At 35.1% G+C, this 25687-nt stretch overlaps 1 protein-coding gene across 2 annotated transcripts in view; it reads left to right on the top strand.

The window, feature by feature from the left end:
* Positions 1-25687, top strand: part of DCTN1-p150 (dynactin subunit 1) — a 115324-nt gene that overhangs the window by 87049 nt on the left and 2588 nt on the right. For both annotated transcript variants that reach the window (XM_081734564.1, XM_081734563.1), the window contains 10 exons: positions 1312-1500; positions 1650-1893; positions 3741-3937; positions 7050-7151; positions 10240-10365; positions 12409-12586; positions 14952-15133; positions 20107-20205; positions 22044-22199; positions 23821-23910. In XM_081734564.1, the coding sequence (XP_081590690.1) occupies positions 1312-1500; positions 1650-1893; positions 3741-3937; positions 7050-7151; positions 10240-10365; positions 12409-12586; positions 14952-15133; positions 20107-20205; positions 22044-22199; positions 23821-23910 (1563 nt within the window). The remainder of the gene's footprint in view (positions 1-1311; positions 1501-1649; positions 1894-3740; positions 3938-7049; positions 7152-10239; positions 10366-12408; positions 12587-14951; positions 15134-20106; positions 20206-22043; positions 22200-23820; positions 23911-25687) is intronic.

Here is a 25687-nt window from a genome sequence, read left to right as displayed (position 1 = left end):
AGCTGTCATCTGATCAGCAGTTTTTAGAAAAATTTATAGATGTCTTCGCGGAAAAGAAAAACAAAAGAGTGGACTTGATGTTTAAAAAAAAAAAAAAAAAAAAGTATGTTCCTTTGGGAAAATTTACAATTTCTTGATTGTTTTCGAAACACTTATTAGAATGTATTCAGGATCGTATCATACATTACATTTTCACAGTCTTCAGTTACGTTTTTAATACTTGTTTAGATCTTGTTATTTTTATTCTTAATGTATTTCGGAGAACATGGTGGCTCAATGGTAGAGCACTTACCACTCGGAGATGTTCGTGGTTCGGTCTCCGGCCACAGTTTTTCTTGAAGTTCTCGCATTTCATACGTAATTGAATATTGATTCATTTATTGTACTTTTAAACTTTTGTGTTTTATGACTTGAAGGAAAATTAATTTTAAGTAGAAAATATCTGAACATGTTTTATATGCAAGATCTAGCCACGGAAACAATCATTGAGGAGGAGAAAATATGTCTAAATATGTATTGCTGATTGCAATAGTATTGTATCGCACAAGTGACTAACTTTGGCATCCTCATTTCGGAATACCACGCTACGCTGTTGCAGACCAAAGCCATATTCATGAAGAAATTAAATGTCGACTGAAAATAGAGAATTCGTGTTATTTTTAAGTTCGAAATCTTTTGTCGTCGCGAATCCTATCGAGGAATTTGAAGCTTAAAATATATAAAACGATAACCATGCCTGTTGTTCTGTAGTTATGAAACATGGTTACTTATTCTAAGGCAAGTACATAGACTGAAAGTATTTGAGAATAAGATCCTAAGACGAATATTCGGAACCAAAAGAAACGGAAATTGGGAATGGCGGAAACTTCATAAAGAGGAACTACATAGTTTATACCGTTTACCGAACATTGTTAGGATCATCAAATCTAAGAGGCTAAGGTGGGCAGGTCATGTAGTCAGAATGGAAGAAAGTAGGAACGCTTCAAAGTTTTAACTCGAAATCTACTCGGAAAGCAACCGTAAGTAATACCTAGACATAGATGGGAGGACAATATTAAGATGAATCTCGCAGAAATAGTAATACGAAGTAGAACTGAATCCCGTTGTTAAAGACAGAAGTCAATGGAGAGCTTTTGTAAATGCGGCATTGAACCTCCGAGTTCCATAGACCATAGAGTTAAGTTAGTTAGTTAGTAAATAGTTGGAAAGTATTTTAAAAAGAAATACAGAAAAACTTACTTGAATCAAAATTTATATTGTTACAATTCAGTTAGTTGATATGATCTTGAATGAATCTCTTTTGTTTTACAGCTTGATGAGAACGTTTCTATAGAAGTTCTGGAGAAGTCTGTAGCTTACTTCAATGGCTTATATCCCCTTCATTTGACCAACTGTCAGATTAATCAGACACAATTATTGGCTGATAACGGCCGAGCCCTGAACGCAGCATGTGATAGTATACATACAGATGCGATGGTGATTCGATCCCTGGTGTTGCAGGTACGTATCACAGAAAATGTTCATTTCACTTTGTTTTGTTAAAAATATGTTCATTGCAAAAAATTACAAACCATACGTTCATGAAGCTTTAATACATTAAACCTGTAAGTGGATTTTTTTTTTTTTTTTTTTTTTTTTTTTTTTGTTAGCAAGGACCAGAGCCAAGTGATATGGTGCTGTTGGCCCAAGAAATGGCAACTTCCGCGGATGCAATTCGTCAGCACTTGAAGCAGATCCGTCGACGTCTCCCTCAGGAGTACTCAGTCACTCAATTGGGCTTCAAGGATGATGTGGCAGGAACCTTACAACAGTGTAATTCACATGCATCCAAGGTAGAGAAAACTCTGCAGGAGATTGTCAAATCAGCTTTGCAACAAATCGCTGCAGTTGGAGGTAAGTTATACTAGAACAAGATGCGCTTTGGTAATTTTACATGAATTGCTATGTATATATAGGTTCATCAAATTTAAGTTTTCATCTATTATATTTTTCTTCTGCGTTGCTATATGTTAACAATAACACAAAAAGGATTTCCGCTGTACTGAACTAAAACCTAGGGAGGTTAGAAAAGGATTTTTATCAGCTTTGTTTGAAATTGAGGTAAAGCTTTTATTTTCGAACAATCTATCTTTAGATCCATAAAAATACAGCCTTCACATTTGACTTGTCATTAAAAAGTTTAACTAAAGTTAGTTAATTTTTTTCATTTTTATGAACTTTCGTGTTTTGCCTGAAATTTTTTTGGCTTTTTTAAACACTTCAGTCTCAGTATTGAAGAAATAACCATTATAAGAAACAAAACATTTAATTACTATATTCTGAAGAAAATATATGTTAAAAAAAATAATCAAAATCAATGATAAAATAGGTTATTCGGTAGGAAAAAAGGGTAGATTGATTGATGCAGTGGCCTTGTTTAGTTTCGTTGGATTGGTTGTAGAGTTATTAGAATAATCTTCTGCGACATTTTCTAATATATATATATAATTTACTTTAAAGTCCCACGGTTGTGCTCCGAAGCTAAGGGAGATGGTCGTAATAATAATGAACGAAATGGTAGAGTGAAGAAAGTGGGAGGAAACCTTAGAACCTTAAGAAAACTCACGCGCATGGTATTTGTCTAGCACAAAGCTAACTTGGCCGAAGGTGGGATGGAACCAAGGTTCCCACATACCACAATTAGGCGCTCTACCACTGAGCTACTACAGCCTCCGAAAAAAGTTTTCGTACGAGTGTTAATAATAACTGTACTGAAAATATATTGGTTAGATTTTGTTACACGGAAGAAACCAAAATTGTTTTGTCTACGTGTTTAACCATAGTGGCCTTTTTTTTTTTTTTTTTTTTTTTTTTTTTTTTTTTTTTTTTTTTTTGCCCATGTTTGAATTTGGGCAAAGCAAGTGGTTAGCCTAGCAAAACAACACCAGTAATAGATTGTTGCATAACTTACCATTGGAGGCAAACTATGCAATATCATATTTACTTGCGGATGCTATGGGATACATATTCTTTCAATTATGCAATACCAGTTTCAAAACTAATCAAAATAGCCAGCCTCAGATTGAACATATAAGACTGATGAAATGAAATTTCTACTTTATGGCCCCTGCTTTTGCGTCTGGACTAAAGGAGACAAATGAGAAATGAAAGTGAATGATTATGAAAGAATTGGTAAGATGAGAATGCGGAAGGAAACGGGAGAACTCCAAAGTAACGCACGGACTGGATGTTGTTCGCCACAAACTTAACATGGCCTGGGGTGGAAGGATAGAACCAGGCACTGCTCGAAGCAGAGAGTAGCGCTGTAACACTGAGCCACCGTGCTCCCACAAATATTGCTGATAGTACAAAAAACAAAGATGGTGGTTGAATAATAAAACTATTTAAAAAAAGTGAAAATCTATTATTTTCCCCGGAAAAGTTGGCTTTGTACGAAAAAAAAAAAAAAGCTACTCCTAAAAATAAGATTGCTTCTCTTATGACTCAGTGTAAGTCTGAGTAGAACTGCACTCTGTAAAAAGTGATCTCACTCAACCGTGATAAAAATACATCATCCTTGTAGTTAGTCACCCTCGGGTATTGCCGCGGAAGAACTACGTAAAGTTAGTAACGTATTTACGAGTGTTAAGGTATTATGATGAATTTCTAAGCTGCTACGATCTACAATGTTAATGAATTAAAGTTAAAACTCCTATGCTGAAATGCTTTGTATTATTAATCTCATTTTTTGTGTGTTGTAGATGCAGATGTTGGAATCCCCCATGATAAGATGAAGGAGTTTGCTCACATGGCAACGGATAAAGTGTATGAGCAAGATGACGTGGGACCTGTAGAGAGCCTACGCGTCTCTATGACCTTTATTTCCACTGAAATCGCTAGGATCAGCCAGGCACTGCAAGATGGGTCGTACGATACTAGTCCAACACAAGAAGAAAAGGTAAATAGAATTTCCACCAGTTCGTTGAATTGTTTCTGCTAAAGTATACACAATTGCATTGTGGAAATTTTGAGTCAACCACAGAGAACGGTATTTAATGAATATTTCGATTGTCCAATAATATTGTGTTAATGGATAGTAACGAATTCTCGAATAGTGAGTCAGTTAGGATTTTAGTTATTGAGGGATGCTGAGACATTGGTTGATTGCGTTAGTTTTTTTTTTTTTTTTTTTTTTTTTTTTTTATGGGAGGGGGGTTGACTGGATTGGCTTTTTTTTCTACATGGAGGCTATATGAAATATTGATCTACAGCTTAATGTGGGATTTAATCCATACAAGCTTCCACTGGAATCAAACCTGGGTCTCCTGTGCTGGTACTCTACAGGGTTTATCTGGGAAGTAGTAGGACATTTTTTCCCGCCAAAACGTGAAGGAGGGGGATAATACTGCGCTGGTTGGGTGGTGGTGGGTCGTAGCTACCAGTCGTCGGTCGTCTCCAAACCTTCACGAAGTGTAGTAACAAATAATAGTTTGTTAGAGGAGCGTTACCCGGGGAAGTTTTGCCTCAAACTGATAAAACTGCGAGTGAGAGCCAGACATAATCAAGACTGCTTATGGGAGTGATCCTGAAAAAAGCCTGCATGAGCAAGTCGAAAATGAAATTGATGTAATCTTTTTTGACTGCAAAGGAGTGGTACACAGAGAGTTTGTACCGCCTGGTCAGACTGTGAATGCTGCATTCTACGTGGAAGTACTTCAAAGACTCAGAAAATGAGTCGCCGGCGTTCGTCCAGCAATTACTGGATCATGGAGGCTTCACCATGACAATGCGCCGAGCCACACCGCCTTTGGTGTCATGGACTTCCTGACCAAACATAGCATCACACAGCTTCTCCAGCTACCCTACAGCTCAGATATCGCTCCTGCAGACTTCTTCCTCTTACCCTGACTGAAAAGGATCATGAAAGGACGGCATCACGGCTCGGTCTAGGCCATTCAAGAGGCCCTAACGAGGGAGCTGTAGAGCATTCTAGTTTCTGCGTTCCTTGTAGCCTTCAGTGACTGGTAGAGTCGCTGGAAACGCTGTGTTGATGCAGAAGGGGCATATTAAGTCGAGGTGTCAAAATTGTGAATATTTTTTTTTTTTAATTCGTCTTACTACTTTCCGGACAAATCCTATAAAACGCGTAATCTAATCACATAGCCAGGAAGAAATGCTGAAAGAGATGCAAAGACTGTTTTATTGTCGGTGTTTTATTTGCATGATTACGAACTTTCAGATATTATTATAGCATTACGGCTGTTAAGGTATTTCCTTAAGTTTTTTTATTTTCTTGAAACAGGAGAGAATAAGCTATTTAAAGGAAGAAAATTATTAAACGCGATGGAACTGTTCAATGTACAAAAAGTTAATCTTGCAAGGAAAGTACTTGGGCTCGAACGGGTGAATACGCACAAAAAGGAAAGCATGTGTAATGATAGCACTCCGGAAGCAAACAGTGATGTCCGATTTTCTGTAAGATGCTGTAAACGTCTGCAAGAGCAGGGCAAAGTAGAGCACGTGACATAACTGCAGGGCGTCTATAAAGTCTGACCCCCAGTTAGTTTTGCGGAAACGTTTGGGTGGACGGAATTATTGGCGCACGCATAGCCCATTATTTTTCGGGGCCCACGTGTTGGATGAAAACGTATTGCCCCAGGGTTCCCCGGAGAGTCCCACACAGGGTCAACCTCACAATTTTCAAATGGTAAAGGGTGTCAAGTAGTATATCGTTTGAAAGGTATTATGAAAAGAGACAAGCTGCAATAAGTCCCAAGTCTGTATGCGCACCCTATGCAAAATAATTGTCACAGACTTTTTCATGACAACTGTGTTAATATTTTGACTGAATACCATTTTGCACAGGGTGAGCGTAGAGACTCGAGACTTGTTTCATCTTGTTTCTTTTCACAATAACTTTCCAACGATATACTACCTGACCCTCCTTACCATTCGAAAATTTTGGTTGGACCCTGTCTGGGACCCTCCGGGGGGACCCTGGAACATAAGTTTTTCATTCAAAATGTATGTCCTTAAACATAATGGAGTACGTATTCGCCGATTTTTGCATCCCGCCCCAACCCTTTTCCGCAAAAATGGCCCAGAGTCAGACTTTATAGACGCCCTGTAGTTACGGGACGTGCTTTAATTTGTCCTGCTCTTGCGGACGTTTATACCATCTTGCATAAAAACGGACATTACTATTTGCTTCCGGGGTACTATCATTACACATGCTTTCCTTTCTGTGCGTATTCACCAGTTCAAGCCGAGGTACTTTCCTTGTTAGTACACTCCTTACAAAATCACGTATCAACATCACTATTATCAATATTAAGATCAAGACACTCTCTTGAAAAGAAATAAAGATTAATACTACTAATAAAGCGTATTGCGTTCTGCAACAATGTAGAGAACTGCATTCAGTTCCGACGAACCGCTGTCATTATCCTGTCTAATATGTTTTAACTGTGTAATACGCGTCCAATATTATCTTCTAAATAACAAAGGTATTATAGTGCAACGAAGAATATAATTTAGTCAACTTTACTCAGTTGAGAATGAGTGGTTAACAATTAAAAAGCGTGTAATATTTGTGAGAAAATAACGAATCTGCAAATCCACACCTCTCACTCCCATTAAGAAAACGTATGAGAATATACATAGGTGCTGTCATTAGTAGAGGGACTATCCCTCAGTTTATACTTTTATAATAATCATTCTTTTTTTCGTACTTGTGCAGTAAGTAATTTTTCTTCTTGATAAGATGTGTTCGCTGACTTCAACATCTCTGCAGAGCACCAAGATTATTTAAGGTGCAGGTCTACATTTCAGCGTGAAATATGTGCCATATGTGCATATATTGGGAATCGAATTGTGACTTTTTGAACCCAAGGAAGAATACATAATATTTAGCCACGAGGAACTCAATATTTTCCTAATGAGAACTTTCAAAAATAAACAAATCTTTGGATTAGGCTTTCTTAAAAATTGTTTATATTTTTAATGTATTTTGTCTGGATTAAGTGGTACATGAATGCTTGTCTTGATTCTTTAATTTCTGTATGTTTCAGCCTGTACCTCCAATTGTTCTGAGAGCACAGACTGTTAAAAAGGAACTGGAGGAAACCAAAATACTGAAACACAAGTTGGAAATGAAAGAAAGCGATATTAAGGTAATCTGTCAATTTTCCCCACTCATGTTTACTTTGCATAACACTTACCATCACTAGGACCACGTGGCATAATAGTAGATGGAAGTTTAGTGATGTAATATCACAGTCTCATGTTGTTTGCTTTATTTGATTAATCATAGTCTCTAGTATATCATGTTGCAGATGGATATATATCAGTGTATCATACACATCATACTATATGGCATCACTGGCTGAAAACCAGAATCTCGAATATATATACGAGAGTAAGTCAAAAATTATCCGCAATGTATCTATAACTTTGGGGGGGGGGGGGGGGCAATACAAATAGGAAACTCGTCTAAACATCATTTGTCAATATAGTCCCCTTGCTTTTCAATGCACTTGGTCCATCGTTGCTTAAGTTTCCCTATTCTCAGAAAAGAAGGTTTTTGGCTGAGCAGCGAGTTACACATCATTGCGTCCTTCACTTCTTGGTCCATGACAGTAATTTCTAGACGATGTGGCACTTCATCAATAGTCACTCGTCTGTCTAACAGACCCATGTCATACACGCTCACTGTTGTCATCATTTGTGGCCGTAGATGGTCGTCCGGCTCTTTCCTCTTGCGTAACACTTGTGTGACCATTTTTGAATTTTTCAATCCATTCGTGGACATTGAATTGCGTCAAGACACTGCTCCCGTATTGTGCTAAAAGTCTTTGTGGATTGCGGGCCCCGATACACCTTCCGAGCACAAAAACCGGATCATTTCTCGTTGTTCCTCTTCGGTGCAAACTTCTAATGGAGCGGCCATGATCTGTCTGCAACGAAAGGAAGACAAATGGAGGAATCAGGATCAAACTTTCGTAGCATGGCTACAACAGCTTAACAATAAAGTAAACGAGGATAGAAAAAAATGAAATGAAATGTTTGAGTTTTATGTCCCACGGTTATGCCGGTGGGGCTAAAGGAGACGGTGATGATGAGTAATGAATGAAATGGTGGAATGAAGAAAGTAGGAGGAAACGGGAGAACCCCGAGGAAACAGACGCACACGGTGTTTGTCCACTACAAAGTTCAGTTGCCGGGGGCTGGGATCGAACCCGGGACCCCAAGCAAACGAGGATAAAAGTCAGTATGAACATTGTAAGAAAAGTTATGTAACAATTGGGGATAATTTTTGGCTTACCCTCGTATATATATTTATTTCCATTAAACTTCTAAGTGGTAATAAGTAAAATCTCTTTATTCAGGTGTGTTAACCAACAATTGTAGAGTAGAGTTCATTATATCTGAGCTCTGAGAGGTTCGTTTTTTATTTAAATTCTAAAGAAACATAAGAAGATGAGCAGACGCTTTTCTGTGATTCGTTGTTATTGGTGATTATAAACAAAAGATGGAAAAGACTCATCCGCAGGTAGAATGTTTAAAATCTGACAGAATCTATCATTTTCTAAGTTTCACATTCTCTAAACCACGACCAGGACTTGAATGCACTACAGTTGGCAACTTAAGAGATCATTATTCAAGATCAATCCTCACAGTATACACCGTTCTCCACCACTCTATCTTTTCTTCAAGAGAGCTGGGTTGTAGTAGTAATACCACGCCACCGAGGCTGGCGATACTATTTCCAATTCAAATGTGAGAGATAATAAAAATATTCTCCACATTTTATGTAATTCATCTTTTCAATTATTAACTTAGTTAACTATATAGTAGTTATCAAAATTCATGAAAGGTAAGATTACAATAAAAAGATATTTTTTTCCTTAATATATTCTCCAGTTTAAAATTTTGTTGCTTAAAGCATATCATCATCATAATCATCATAGGTATTCTGTCATTATTTGTCACTTGCCGCAACTGAGAGGCTTCCATGCTTCACGGTCTTCAGCCAACCCTTTCATCTTCATGAACGGTTTTTCTGTTTTGATACTGTCGATAACCGCAGCGTCCTTCGTCTCTCTCTCTCTCTCTCTTTTTTTCTTTCATTCTTTCTTTCTCTCCCTCTACCATGCCCTCTAGCATATCCCTCATGATACAATTCCTTCTCAGCCAAAGTCTGAACCAGCTTGTCTTCATGTTTTCAGTTATATCTAAAAATTCTTCCTTTCTTCGCTACCATTTCCAACATCCTCTCATTCGACTCCCGGTTTATAACGATAATATGTCTCCATAGTTCAAATTGTTAAAATCTTGTAGTAAAATGTATATAAAACTAATTGCTACCTACTACAAAGATTATTTAAAGGTTCACACACACACACTTATTTCAATCACATGAAATACACTATATTTCGAATTAATGCCAATTATTTTACAGTTATAAGACATGAGTCTGTATTATACGACGTCTTGATTAGTTATATATATCGTAAATATCTATAAACATTTACATAGAAACTTAACTGTTTCTCTAGTAACCAAATCAGTATCATGGCGTGGGAGACCCGGGTTCGATTCCCAGCGGAAGCTCGTGTGGTTCGGATTCCACGTTAATCAGTAGGTCCCGTCTTATATAGCCTCGCTACTGAAAGGGGCATTAAAATCAACTCAACTCAACTCAAATCAGTATCAATACATTGCCATAACAACCAATGAACAAACACTTCCACATTGCAAAGGAAAAATAAACATTACAAAATCAACATTTTTCACGACATTAGTTATTACATTTTTTTCTTTTGCTTCTAACGCGTCGCTTGCGCATAGCACTTTTGCCCTAAATAATAAGTAAAATTAACAGAATAAATACACTTTATACATGTGTATCGTTTTAGCTTGACCGAACTAATTTTTTCCATTTTTCTTCACACCCACATTTCGAAAGCTTCCAGTCATTTTTCATTGCTTTTTAAGTACGGAAATTAATCCTTTATTTGCAGAAAGTGCTTTAAAGTATCAGTTAAGAAGATACGGCATTTTTTATGTCTTCTGGCAACCCTAAGATATGTCTTAGTGGAGAAATTTATTTCAATTTGTAATTCAGTAAATAAAAGATTAAAGGTAGTTCTGATTTAAATAATTTTTTTTTAAAACAAAAAGTGTTCTCTCAGACGAGGTTTTATTTATTATAATACAAAAAGTTAATGAAATAAAAATAACGTTTTAATTTCCTTTCAGGAGCTGAAGGTTGCTCTGAAGTTGAAACAGGAAGAACTAAGTGAGATGAACATCCGAAAAGAGTTGGCAGAAAAGAAGCTTGGAAATGTGAATAAGGATTACGAATTGACCATAGAGAAACTACAGGTAAGAAAAATAGACATCTGTTTCTGTGTAGAAAACATTTTCTTCCAGAATGAAGAACAGCAGTAGCCATTTTTTAAAAGTAAAGTCCCTAAATTATTATGTATGAATTTTATAATTTTTTTTATACATTCACAGATAAAATTAATATTTTCCATAACTTCTCGTCAAATAGACGTGGTTGAGTACTTTGTCAGCGTAGCGACAGAAAGTAGTATCAGTAATCAGTTAAAGCACTGTGCAGAAAAAGGAAATATCTTTCATTTTAGTTACTGTTGCGTATTGAATTAAAAAAAAATAAATAAATAAAATTAGTTCACTTACCAGCAAATCGAATCCAAAATAAAATGAAGTTCCTTGTTTCATATCCAACTGTTATTCTCTGTAGGCTATAGAAGGTGGACCATTAATGAACGTGAGAATTAGTGGAATGAGAATGTGGGAGACTAGAGAACCCACAAAGACGATGGCTACCGCAAATTCACATGGCCTGCGATCAAATCAAAGACACATTGTACTAGAGATGGCCACTCTATCACTGAGCTATCGTTTCCATCCTACTAAATAGAATCCGAAACGAACACTATGTAACACATTAAAATTACTTCATGTAAAACAACATAAAATATAAAACAGATTAATGTGATAGGTTCGTAAAAAAAAAGAAAGAATAAAAATGGGAGATTAAATAATCATTCTTTATTCATAAATATACACCGGCTTTAACTCTGGATTTTGGCAACATTGATAAAATCTGCCTATCTATCTTTGATGTATATTTAGGATCTGGTAACAGTGACGTAGCACAGACACTGCGCTTCTTACAACTTAGTTCTTTCTTTCTTTCGCTCACTGTGCTCTGCTCGTGGTTTTAGTACACATCTTTTACGTTATACGAGGGATATTTATTTCGTGGTATCTATTCCTTTTTCTATACCATGTTTCTCTCATCCATTTTTATCTTGGTTACCTTACAACTGAAAACGGAACTAGCTTGTTGTTCCGAAACGTTTGGAAAATATTTAATGTTGTTCCCACGGGAGGAGATATTGGTAAGTAACCATTTTCTTGTAAAATATTTAACACATGTTTCACAGTACGTGGTAGAACTCAATTAGTGGCAAGAAATTTAATATGGTCCTTAATACGAATGATAGGTGCCTAACCTTGGAACTGTCAAGATATAATATGTCATTTCAGCGTCTAAGGTGGAGAGTAGGAAACATAAATTCCAATATTTTGGGAAAAGATCATTTATGTTTTTGGATCCAATATATTTCAACAAAAAATTTCTTGTAGGCCTTATATCTGGAGAACTACATATAGTGTAGCCAAACACAAACTATCACTTAACTCAGTATGATGTGTTTATTCCGTGAAAAATACGAAAACTCAATTTAGGAGCCGTTCAAAAATTTTGTGACTTCTGATGCAATTGACCCAAAAGATCAATATTTTAACAAACATTTTCTTGTAGGCTTTATATCTGGAGAACTACATAATGTAGTCAAACCCAAACTACCTCTTAACTCAGTATGATGTGCTTATTCCGTTAATAATAATAATAAATAAAAAAAAAAAAAAAAAAAAAAATGATTTAGGGGCCGTTGAGAAATGTTGTGGTCTCTGATCCAAAAACTAATTATTGGCCGAAATCTCAATGTTTTGATTCATTTTTTAATTTTCTTAAAATTGCTTAAATTTTCTTGTTGCACAAATATTACAGCATTAAAAAAAGACTATGTTAAAAAACAATTCTGCCGTACGTAATATTACTTTATCATGTTCTGAAACCAATTGTTTCGTATTTGCTGTAAAATTGTAATTTTGTATTAGTTATTTCTAAGGAACATATTATAAGATTTGTGCTTCACATATCTAACGGGAACCAGAAATGCTCATTTCACATCGGTATTGTTCTAGAAATTTCGATTTTACCTCTCATACATGAAGGAAGTTAAATAAATAAAAGATAATTGACCTTGTTTACTTGTGAGATTTCCATAATGGAAGTAATAATCGTTGTGTTTTGTTTTTTGTAAACAGAGGAAGTTGGATGATGCCCACATGCTGTTGAAACGTAAAGAGAAGGAGTTTGAAGAGACGATGGATCATCTGCAGGCAGACATTGATTCCCTAGAGTCGGAGAGAGGAGAGCTTAAGGAGAAACTCAAGACATTCTCAAAGAAGGCTTTGATCGAAGGCCTCGCTACCAAGAGCGCTGGTAAGTTATTTTAACACTAATAATAACTTTATTTTCAGTGCTGTGAACAGCTCATAGGCAAAAATACATCACTGTTAAAACTATCACCACTGTTAATACAATCATTTAAAACATAACAGAAAATTTGTAGTATAAAATGAATATTAGCAGGTTAAAGCCCTTGTCAAAAGGTTAATATATTCAAATTACAAGACTCATACTGATTATAATACAAGATTAAAATAGAAACAGTCAATATCATAATATACCATTTACAGAACTATGAAAATTAAAGCTTCATTTAACTATCGTTTAAAGAATGAGTCAACCTTGCTTAAAATTACATATCCAGTATGTAAAAGATTCTGGTTATTTCTTGTCGTCTTGTCATATAAAAGATTGATTCTTTGAATAAAATATTATAATTAAAGATATTCTGAAGATATATAATAACAAGATCAAGTCGTTTGTCATAAAGTTAAATAATAATAATAATAATAATAATAATAATAATAATAATAATAATAATAATAATAATAATAATAATAATAGGAAAACGATAATTTTAAACTCTTCTACAGTGCAAAATACGTCACAAAGAGTAAAAAGATTTTGACTTCCGAATAGTATAAAGTTGAACAACAAATAAATCTATTAACGTATGGTTGTAATAATTAAATCAGGACATGAAAATTAGGAAGGTTGTTCCCCCTGAGTATTTCACATATAAAGAAAGAAGACATTAAAATCGAGTAAAAATGTTTATGAATTAGGGAAATTAAACGGATACTTTTGAGATACTTTAGAAAAAAACGAGCTTTGGACATTTTGTGAATAATCACGATAAATAATAATAAAAAAGATTCCTATTCCTTTTTTGGCCAAATTATCTGTTAATTTGAATAAACTTGCTAAAAAAATATGATTTACAAGAAAGTTATAAATTTCTGATTAAAACAGAGAATCATTTTATAGTCTATAAAAAATATTGTTAAGAAAGTGTATCTGTGGGTGTATAAAGTTATATGTGGATGTGAGAACTCTTAAATTGATACCAAAAGGAATATTGACACCAGGATCAAGGAACACTTAAGAGACTCTAAAGATCAGGATTCTGGGGTTTCATGACTTCCCAAACATCTAGGATTATTCACTCATAGTACTGAGGAGGGTAAAATAATTAGAAAAATCTCTTTGCGTATGCAAAGAAATGGGTTTAAATCTTGTTATATAAGAACGAAGAAACCAAAGTTAAATCTGGATGGAGTTCTTTTACAAGAATTGGACTGTACTATTAATAGTTTCATTCAAAGAAACCATCAAGTTTAAATCGCCTTATTAATTCACATTATTTCTAAGGGCAAGGGCGTTGGTCAGTCATAGTCACAGTCATAGGGCAGCTTGACAAGGTTCTCAAACTGAGGAATGGGAACACCTTATATTATGTGGTTAGGTTTCAATTTAGTGTGTATTTTGGTATGTTCCCCAAACATTGCTTTAATAGTTACACTCACCGGTACATGTTAGAGAAAATAGAATAGAATATAGAAATTTAATAAATTAGTGCCACATGCAAATGAATTAACATACAGCATTTAATACTATCTGCGTTACCAATTAAGTATAATATACATAAATAGATGCAGAGTATTTAATGTACCTTTCACTTTACATATGGATTTTGAGAAGAATTAATTTTCCGTAAGAGCTAGTTTTGCTTGAGTAATTATAAAATTCTGGGCAGGAGTGATGAAAATGTGTTTTCATTTAGATCACTGATTTTAATCATTAAGAAGACATTTCCTTCAGTCCAGTACATGTTCATTAGGCTAAAAGCTTTCCTCATGAGCGAATAAAACGAACTCTGCAAGTTTGCAGGTGATGTCAGCAATATTGTATTGGTCCTTGGATGTTGAGATATTGAAATTTTTGGAACAAAGTGTTCATTTTTACAAACTGAGACGTTCAGATGTCCAAAAAATATTTTTTAGAGAACCAGAGTGTCCCGGTAAATTCGGGACTTCTGGTCACCCTTGCATAAGATTTTAAAGTGATAAAATCTACATGATTTGCATCCTGTAAAGTGATGGTTTGATAGTGAATAAATTACAGGTTGTTTCTGTTACTTAGTTACTGTGATATTTTTACAGTTTGTTAACCAACATATCATAATTTACATGCTATTTAATGTTCGTTATGAACCCATAGATAATAATAGACTTTAATGTATTAATCGTGTCTCGTACTAGGAACATATTTTCGCTGGAATAAATACATGGGACTGTAAGGTTAATTATATCATTTAAATAACAAAATATTTTAAAATTATATTTTATTAGTAGACGATCATCATCATTCAATAACGTTTATCTTCTTTTGTTTTCAGTGACGTCACCGACAGGAATGTTGCAGACTGGTCCTAGTTTACCTGCGATGGTGAAGGACTCGCCACTCCTCGTGCAGCAGATCCAAGACTTACGATTGGCTCTTCGTCACGTAAAGAACGAGAATCTTCGATTGCAGACGCTTCATATGAAGAACCAACTGAAGAATTTACCACCACTTAAGGTAAAAAAAATCATATAGTGTCCGTTTGTGAGAAACTAGCTCTAACAAACACGTACGGATTTGAAACACTCTTCTGTATTCTCCATATAACGCTAGATCAAATCGTCAATATGTTGACTGGAAATCGTCAGCCTTCATCAGGCAATTTTTTCTCTCTCAACGCTTAAGACAGCAGAGTTAAAATTGTAATCTAAATGAATACTGTTCGATGAAGTTGACTGTCGGGTATTCAGTGTTTCTAGCTATTATGCACTTTTTTCTTGCGTAAATTGTAGTTATTATACTCGGAGCAAAATATACAAATTGATATTTGAATGAGCACGTGTTATCACGCCGTGAGTATTCCGCTGATGCTTCCGCTATACTCCCTCCACTTCGGCTGATAAAACACTTCTGAACATGTGTTACAAGGCGGCAATGTCGTAATGTTGTTTCTTTCTACAAAAACAAGAAAAACTCTAATAACCACCACCACAATGTTTATGAATGACCCTTCTCTTGCTGATCTTAACTCTTTGACGTATCCTCCATTCTCAACACAGAATTTCCACGTAGTTTTAAAATGTGAGTTCGTTTTTAATTTTGATCAGAGTATAGTAATGGCATCCATATTTTATCTAAATGTTCTGGTCAAAATTTCTTCTTTCTTGTTTTTCAGTTTAGCGTCTCTTTCAGCGGCGAGGCTATATGAGATGTGAACCTACAGCTTAACGTAGGATTCAAACCACATAAACTCCAGCCGGGAATCGAACCCGGGTCTCCCACTCCCCCTAACCGCTTAGCCAAGAGGGATCTCTAGTCAAAATTTAATAATAATAATAATAATAATAATAATAATAATAATAATAATAATAATAATAATAATAATAATATTCAATCAATGTTACATGTATGTATGTGGACCATGTATGGCACCTTTTCACAACAAAAAGATGGACCCGGTTAGAAATGAATTCATGAGCGTGGCACCTGGGTCGAGCTAGGATTTTATCATTCTACTTAATTTCAATATTACATATATGTATGGCACCTTTTCACAACAAAAACATAAACCCGGTTAGAAATGAATTTATGAGCGTGGCACGTGGGTCGAACTAGGATTTTATCATTCTACTTAATTATAGTTATTATAACTATTCCCAAGTTTAGGTAACCATTAAAGAGAAGCTAATTTATAATTTGTTGTTTTTCGTTCCTTAGATCTTCGAAACTGTCAGGTGTAGAACTTAGAAGTTCGTGTGGAAATATTTATCATGTACTTTGGGCTGCAGACAAAAGTGTATTTTGCGAGATGCGACCCCTAAAGAGAAGGGGGCACCCCTTTAAAAATATTTCGACCCTCTCTGGAACCATCCACAAGCGCAGACTTGATGCTGGCCGGAATCTTTTTTTCATTACACTGTTATATTACTTGAAAACCTAGTTTAGTGACTACAGAACCTTGATATTTTGTATAATTATTTCCAATGTACTAGGCTAATGATAAGTTGGAGTTTTACAAATTTGACCGCTAAGGAAAAAAATAGGGGTGAGCGTTTATGTGATTTTACTGAAATCAAACTCTGCTAGTTTTATTTAAAATTCCTAAACTGTAGTTTAATTTCGGATTATTTTCTTTGAATTTAAATTGATTCGACGGTTTTATTTATTTATTTATTTATTTTTATAAAGACTGTGAAGTTTCTGATCTTGAATGTTTACAAAAAAATCAATATGTTTGTCATCCGTTGCTTTTTATCACGCATAATATTGTCTTTAATTCTGGTTTTAATGTAACATTTTGTCATGTCGCTATAAGAATAATTACATTCGCAACTGCGTCGTATACTTTTGAGGAAATCGAAACATTGTTGTAATAGCTTTGTATCCAGTTAGGAGTTGTGATCAAGAATGACGATTTTCAGTCGAAGCATTGAAGAAATCACTTACAGTTACTTTCATATGAGGTAAGACTTCTGTTGTTTTGTATCCTTATAAAAGGAGATATACACATCTGTTCGAAATGGTAATTAAAATCTGGATATTTCTGAATAACTCGTCTTCCGTTAATATTAAAATATGTAAGAGGGAAGTACATGGCACACGCAATGCTGGAATAACACTAGGACGTGGGTTCCCGCAAGTACTGCTTTCAATTCTTTTGTGTAGTAGTCCAGTATTTCGAATGTTGCTTAGAAAGTAGCACGAGAGAGAGAAAGAATGAGAATAATAGTATAATTAATTAGGTACTTAAAAATAATACTTAACCTAAAGTAAAATATTGTTGTATACAAAATACTTCACTTTACCTTTCTCGTGCGTACTAATAATTTTATGTTTATAATTTCGGCATCTTCAATTCCTGACGCCTTTCGCTGGATACACTAACCTAAAAGTTTCTAGCCGAGATTTACGTTTCCTATTTCTTTGTTTTTAAATTAATTTTAGATACATTATTGTACAATTGCGTACAAGCAATTCTGAAAATCTTAAACAATTTTTAAAATGCTAGTGTTAAGTATCGACACATAAGCTGAAGACCTGGCTTTGATTTCTGCCTAACACATATCGTTTCACTCTTTGAATTTCGTGTAATAATTCTTAGTTTGCCCAAAAGAAAATAAATATTGTTGAAGTGGCGAAAAATTCCGTTTTGTAACGTCTCTATATTCAGCCGTTTATAGAAATCTAACGGACATCCCCAAATAACTCTACACGTCTTCGTACTCTCAAGGTAGCAACAAACCTGGAAAACTGTGAAGTGTCAGGGAATTTAAGAAATCAGAGAATTCTACTAAGAGTCAGGGAATTCCAATTTGCTAAAAATGAAATTTTAGACAAAAATTAAAATTTTAAAATTATTTCAGTTGTGGTTGAGTGCTTGTTTTTATGTGGCAACTTCAAACTAAGAAACTTATCTGTATTTTCCACTAATAATGCGTAATAAATTTATGTTCCATAGTTATACACATTATCTTTTGCTTTTCGCTTGTGCAATGGAGTGTTATATTTGTGAAGCACCCATAAAATGCAGAGGTTTTGATCGGAAGTTTTGTGACATTCATTATGCCTCAATATAGCATTTTCAAACGAAAACATTCAGTACATGGCACACATCTTTTACTTTATGTATCATGGAAATAGGTGAGATAGTCGTAGATGGGAACTTTTACACTACTGAGTACAGAACTCAATTCATTGTTAACTATTAGTAGTGGTAATACATAAGGCTTGAAACAAAATATTAAGGTGTTATAACGAGAAGGTGTTAGTTTTAATCTTGCATTATATTTGTACGATTATCAAAACTATACAAGGAAATTCAATCAGTGCTATCTATGAGCCACATGTAAGATCAACTGTTGCTTAATACATGCTAATATCGGAAGCAATCAAAATGACTGTTTGGTACTTCTAGGTATAACCAACACTAGCGTCACATATGAAGAGAATAAAATTTCAAAAGAATAAATTTTGAAGTTCTTACCGAAAAATAATAAGTCAGCCAAGAAGAGCACTCACTCTGAAACAATTGAAAAATTGTCAAAATGAAATTTCTAGAAAGTAGTACTTCTAGTGTTATAAGTTGTTCGGGTATTTTATATTTCGTATTTTCGACAGTTCGGGATTGGCGAATGTATGTTGATCTGCTAAGACATTACTTTATTTCAAAAGTTGATAAACACAGATTATGCTTACTATTCAGCAGTGGCACAATTTCTACTGCGAAACGAGGAAGTGAAAACTTACTTAATTATCAGTTAAGGTTCATATAACAGTTACTGACATTTAAATGAACACCTTTACCTAGTTCTTTAATTCTCTAGGCATAAGAATACTTGTTCTCTGACTTTAAAGAAAAAAATAAAAGAAAATCAAATTATTAAATAAGATCTCCATCTTGTAGGGTGACAGTTTTAGCTCATCATTGTTCTGTTCCTATTGGTACGTAGTGCATATGAAATAATTTATATAATACAATACGTATATAGAATATTTCAGTGGATTGTCACTTTCGCTCTGAAGCTAAGTGCTAACTCACTCACTCACTGGCGTATAGAACCCGGAGGTTGAATACCGCATTCACAAAAGCTCTCCGTTGCTTTCTATCTGTAGCTAACTAAATCCAGTTTCTACTTGGTATTCCTATTTCTGAGTGATCCATCTTAATATTGTCCTCCCATCTGCGCCTAGGTCTTCCTAATGGTCGTTTCCGATTGGTCTTCCAGTTAAAACTTTGAAAGCGTTCATACTTTCTTCCATTCTGGCTATATGACTGCCTGTCTGCATGAGCCTCCTAGACTTGATGACCCTAACAATATTTCGTAAAGGATACAAATTATGCAGTTCCTCTTTACGAAGTTTCTGTCTTTTCCTATTCCCGTTCCTCTTGAGTCCAAATATTCGTCTCAGGATCTTGTTCTCAATACTTTCAGTCTACGTTCTTCCTTCAGAGTAAGCGACCGTGTTTCAGAACCATACAGAACAACAGGCATGATTGTCGTTTTATATACAGGAGTTGTATTTTAAGCTTCAAATTCGTCGACAGAATTCACGTCAACAAAAGATTTTGAACTAAATAATAACACGAATTCCCTGCTTTCAGTGAACATTTAATTTCTTTCCGAATATGGTTTTCAGCTAAGCGCAGGCTTCAAAGACTCAACATTTTTGGTTCCAAACAATAGGTCTGCTAGGTAAACAAACCATAGGCCAATGTGTGTGTGTGTGTGTGTGTGTGTGTTTGATTTTGTTTTCGTGTAAATAACCCGTTTGCTCTTTCAAGTTCTTTAGTTCTGAAATTTACACAAAAAATGCAATTCCCTTTTTCATTACAATATTTGTCGGTTAACACAAAACAACCACTATATGTTTCACATGTAGCTCACATCTTTGGAACCCATTGCAAACAAATGGGGGCGGAGGGAGTGCTTGACTCATCCACTGTGAATGACGTTTAATTTATGTTGTAAAGGCATTTATTTATTTTGTAGGTAATCAAAAAAGTTTATAGTGAAGAGGCCGAAGACGATTATTGGAAGAAATCCGAAAGCTTGGCTGACCTTACGAGAAGAACAACTGCATTGCTCAAGGTATGTAAGAATTATTTTTCTTTAAAATTCACCCCAATATATAAAACCCTTGACTCTTTTTTTGCTTCAGAAGATTTTATACATTTTTACTTTATTTTCATGTTCATCTTACATAGATTTGCGAATTAAAAAATCACAAAACTCCTGTAAAATGGAAGAACTTGCAGTACCAGCCAATCTGAGGTTATATATATATATAATGCGGTACTTGAAGATTTTAAAGGTAGAAGTGAGTATTTTTAATATGTTCTTGGATAGCTTCAAAAGTAGAATATTTACATTCGCTATTTAGCAGTAATTATATAATATTTATGTTCAGTGTGTGTTATGTATATATTGTATTTGTCGATATATAGAACGCAGCGACATAAGACATTCATGTTTTTTATACATTTTTTAAGAAAGAAAAATGTACACATTTCTACATTATTTCACACAACTTACTATTTTTATAGAATATATACATTGTGTATCAAAAGTCTGGGGTTATAGGCCAGCTCCATTATAAGTTCAAGATCCGAAACAATAGAAAGAAAGTTGTAGAAAATAAATGGTTTTCAACCTAAAAAAGTGGAATTTTGGGCTCCACACAGGTAAGACGCCTTCTGTTAAATGAAAAAGCAGTGATGCCAGCTCAGCAAGCTGTTCGAAGAGAACGTAAAGGCATGCAAGAACACAGGGAACGTTCACATTGTTGTGTAAAGGCAGGCTTTTCGAACAGAACGTAAGAACGTGGATGAATGACATGGGGAGCGTGCACCTTCTTGTATAAGGGCAGGCTGTTCGAATAGAACGTAAGGATATGCAAGAATGACACGAGGAACGTGCACAATGTTGTGGAAGGATAAGGTGTTCGAACAGAACGTAAGGGTATACAAGAGTGACACGGGGAACATGTACACTGTTGTGTAAGGGCAGGCTCTTCGAACAGAACGTAAGGGTATGCAAGAATGACACGGGGAACGTGCACACTGTTGTGTAAGGGCAGGCTGTTCGAACAGAACGTAAGGGTATGCAAGAATGACACGGGGAACGTGCACACTGTTGTGTAAGGGCAGGCTGTTCGAACAGAACGTAAGGGTATGCAAGAATGACACGGGGAACGTGCACACTGTTGTGTAAGGGCAGGCTGTTCGAACAGAACGTAAGGGCGTGCAAACATGACGCGGGGAACGTGCACATTCTTGTGTAAGGGCAGGCCCATTCGAACAGAACGTAAGAGGATGCAAAAATGACGCGGGGAACGTGCACATTGTTGTGTAAGGGAACCTAGACCACATCGAATGCTTTTCCTAACATTGGCGTATTATTGACATGTTGAAGGCTTAAAGAAACAACCTGCTGAATTGGCAGCGTTACTTTTTCAATTTAACATAGGGTATTTCATTATCAGTGTGGAGCCCAAACGATGGCGCGATTGCAAAAATTCCACCATTTTAGATTAAGAAGCACCTATTTCCAACAACTTTCCTCTGCATTTTTTCGTATTTTTACTCATAATGACCCTGAACTTTGATACACCGTACTATTCAATCGAAACGACTATTTCCCAAAAGGACAAAATGCAATAGAATGCTTACATATTTATATTAATATAAACCATAAGTTTTAGACTGACTGAAATTTGAACTTTTTGTAGACTCCCTCCCCCATATTTTAGGCGTATTTCGAGATAAAAGTGCGTCTATGGCAAATACGGTAATTTCCATTTAATATTCGTAAATTCTTTATACGTGCAGTGTCTACTTTATTGTATCCATGTAGTGCATAAATAAGTAAATATAAATTATATGTATAAGAGTCGATATATAAATTCAGTGATAAAATTCTTTATACAGGAACTGCGTGTGATGTGTGCTTCCCCCACTGTGGTGGACATCAGTGGCCGGAAAGCAGGAACTGTGCCGTGTCTGGAGAAAGCTAGTCCCATGCATCACCTTGTCAAAACCATGACAAAGCTTCAGGAGATGCAGAAGGAAGCGGCAGATTTACAGGTTGGTTAAAGTAGGGTTACCGCAGTTCCATCTGCTAACTCGTTAGATAATTACTAACTTTTGACACAAGAATGAAGTTTCATGCTTTACTTTGAGGTCCGCTGTTAAAGCCTTCTCAAAAGTATATTGAAGTGTATGAAAAATAATTGAACAAAAATACCGTATTTACGCAGCTTCGTGTTGAATTTGCCTGTCCATATTTTTCAGAAGAACTGACTTTTTGTTTATTCATTCCTTTTTTGAATACATATAGTCAAGTATATCTTTACATACGAAATGTCTCCGATTGAACTGACAATAAACCTAAGTTTAAACAATGCGGACAAATCAGAGAATTTCGGAAAATGTATGCGAACGAAAAATTTTACACTCAAATTGTGGAGATGTCCACATAAATTCTAACGTATAGTAGCTGGGTGATTTTTTTATGCTAGCTGAACATGCGCTCTCTACACAGAGCATCACTCACATATGAGCATGAATCTCTTTGTTATTCCTCACAATATCTGTACATGTCCCTTTACAGACACAAATGAAGGACTTCTTGATAAAAGTCGGCAAGTGGTATCATATAGGGAAAATTTGCAAGATTTGAGCCTACTTCCGGTTGGAGTTTCTAATTCATGTATAATCAGTGTCTTCTTTTTTCTTGTATGAAATGTGTAATAAGCAAATACATTACATACCCAATTAATTATAATGTCAGTGATATATGGTGTTAATTGGGCAGACTAGAGAAATGGTTATTCTTAGTTTTTCATTATAATTTGGCAAGGAACACGCCTGAGAGATATACTACTCCTGTATACAGATATGTTGTGTTGAAATGTATAACTCATATGATATGATTTACTTTTTTAAAATTTCAACACTTTCAATGTACCCCTAAGAATGTAATAAAGAAATGACGACCACAGTTTTTAAATTTTCAATTAGAACTGGACAATCTACTTAAAATTTGAAACCGATCAGCAAAAATGGCACGTTTCTAGCACTTGTGGTTTTCAAGATCTGATTGTCGAAAGGATTGGAGACAAATATATAAACTTTTCTTTGGAGACAAACTTATAAACCTAATATATAGATTAATTTAAGCAACAACAAAACATACTAGGTAGAGTTCGAGGTTCATAGTTTATGTAGGTTTTCACAATAATGGTTCAGATATGTAATAATTTTCAAGTCATCGTAAACTAATATTAGGTTAGTCTTATTATCAGTGTTTTCTCTCTCTTTAACATAAATAAATTCTTGTTATTGTATTTTGTGTTAAGTATTGTTGAAATGTGTCATACGGTACAAGAAGTACTACCAGTTTATTTTATTGAAATATTGTAGTTATGTAATTCGTTCAAAGGCTATGAGGCGCAGTACCTCAGTGGTAGAGTTCTCACCTCTGATGGCAGGGACCCCTTGGTTCGATTCCTGGCTATGTGAGTTTGTGGCGTAGAACATTGTGTCCGTGAATTTCCTTTTTGGGCTACCTTTTTTCCATTAGTGTTTTCGACACTTTGTAATTTGCTTGTTTTCGTACATTCTTGTTCATTTCCAAAATGCATAACACTTCATAAAATAAATAGAATAAGTAATTGCGTAAAAAATAATTCTTCATTTGTTTCAGAACGCTGTTCTTGAGGAGTTGGTGTCTCGTAAGCCAGGCGGTTACGTTGAGTCAAGTCTTTCGCTTTTCCCATCTCGGCAGATGACTAAGGTAAGAGCAATTTATTTCCATTTTTCCTTTTATATAATTTTGTAATGTTTAATAATAATTATACCGTTATCACATCTCTCGTAGATAAGATCTCTAGGTAATCAGTGTGCGCACTGAACATTGTAGTCTAATAGCAAGGATGGGCCGTAAATAAAGAAGTGGCAATACTGTGAGTGATAAAAGTGGCCCGCTTCGGGCTAATCGTACTGAACTTCAACATCACTCTCACTTCATGATTTAAAACTCACGTGCACTTCGTGAGGATGAGGTCTAGTGAGTTCTGTACTGGTGAGCACCGACCTCATGAGTTCAGGCATCTTTATTTAGGAGGCATGCGGGAGAACTATATAGACAGCAGTTGTTTTAACCATTGCTGAGGTATGCAGTGCAGAAAGCAGCCGGTAAAGTTATTATTTCGGATGTTTACGAAACTTAAACTATGTTTAAAAATACTATTGGACATGTGTTAAATACTAAAACTTACCTCGAAGCGTCTTCAAAATTAGTAGAAACCTGCAGATGGTTTCGTCGAACCACTGTCGATTTTGTCAATGCAACTGAAAATTCAAAATGCTTAATCCGTTACATTACGTAGTTGCCTTCAGTTATGACATTATGAAAAAATGTATTAAAAATGAACATGTGATCAAACTTCTAGAAGAGTATTCACTTCAGCAGGAAACGTTGGTTACGGGACATTCCATGTGAAATCAACCAATGAAATGGCAAAATCTGACCTGACGATCTTAGATTTTTGTAAAAATTGGTGCACAGCTTTATTACAGTGGGAGATGAAAAAATCCCAAATATTACCTCTCTCCTCCCGAAAGTGTCCCCATACAGGGTGTTCAAAAATGCCAAAAAACGGCATTTTTTCAGTTACATTGATTATTAAAAATTGTCATAAAATGGTTAATATGTGCACTAGAGACGTGGAACGAACACCATTGGAAAGCTTAAAGATTGCTGTACAAGTTGTACTATATTGAAAAAACCTGTAAAATAAAAAAATAACACTTCAAAAATTCAAATTAAGATTTGAATTTCGCATAGAAATGCCCCTCTGAATTTGTTCAAAATTGTTCAGATTGTAGTTTCATATCTGTACTAAAACACCACAAAGTTGTATTTTGGGCACTCAATGGGATCCGATTCAAAATTCAACATAACCAAGCATTGTACGATACTGACCATGTGAATATCTGGGTTCAGATCGATAACCATTTGCCTGGAGCTATTTACCTGCAGCATCAAAGGTATTTATATTCAATTTCATTTGTTTCTTGATGTATTCATTTGAATTTACACAATTATCCACCTTTCGAGTTATTTAGAGAGGTATTACGTTTCCAAACAATACTTAATACAGGCCATTATTCTTGTTAGTCAGTATGGGTGTTTCTAAATTTATGTTGGCTACATTGGTACATGTTATTTTCATTCCTTTGTTTCAGGGTTGCTATTACACAACATATTGTGAAAGGGAGGGATATATTTTCCTCCCTTTCACAATATTTGTATCAAATGTGTTATGAAACACACTGACACTGCTCACAATCTCTTCACACACTTTCAGCACAAACAATTAGTCAATAAATTCTTTTTCCTATTTCAATTATCCACTTCCACATATCTGTGACAGCAACCCTGAAACAAAGGAATGAAAATAACATGTATCAATGTAGCCAATATAAATTTAGAAACATCCATACTGACTAACAAGAATAATGACTTGTATTAAGTACTGTTCGGAAACGTAATACCTCTCTAAATAACT

The sequence above is a fragment of the Thermobia domestica genome, chromosome 12, assembly GCF_964235325.1.
Source record: "Thermobia domestica chromosome 12, izTheDome1.hap1.1, whole genome shotgun sequence".
Classification (NCBI taxonomy): Eukaryota; Metazoa; Arthropoda; class Insecta; order Zygentoma; family Lepismatidae; genus Thermobia; species Thermobia domestica.
The sequence above is the reverse complement of the archived record's forward strand: the minus strand, read 5'-3'. Positions and strand labels throughout refer to the sequence as shown.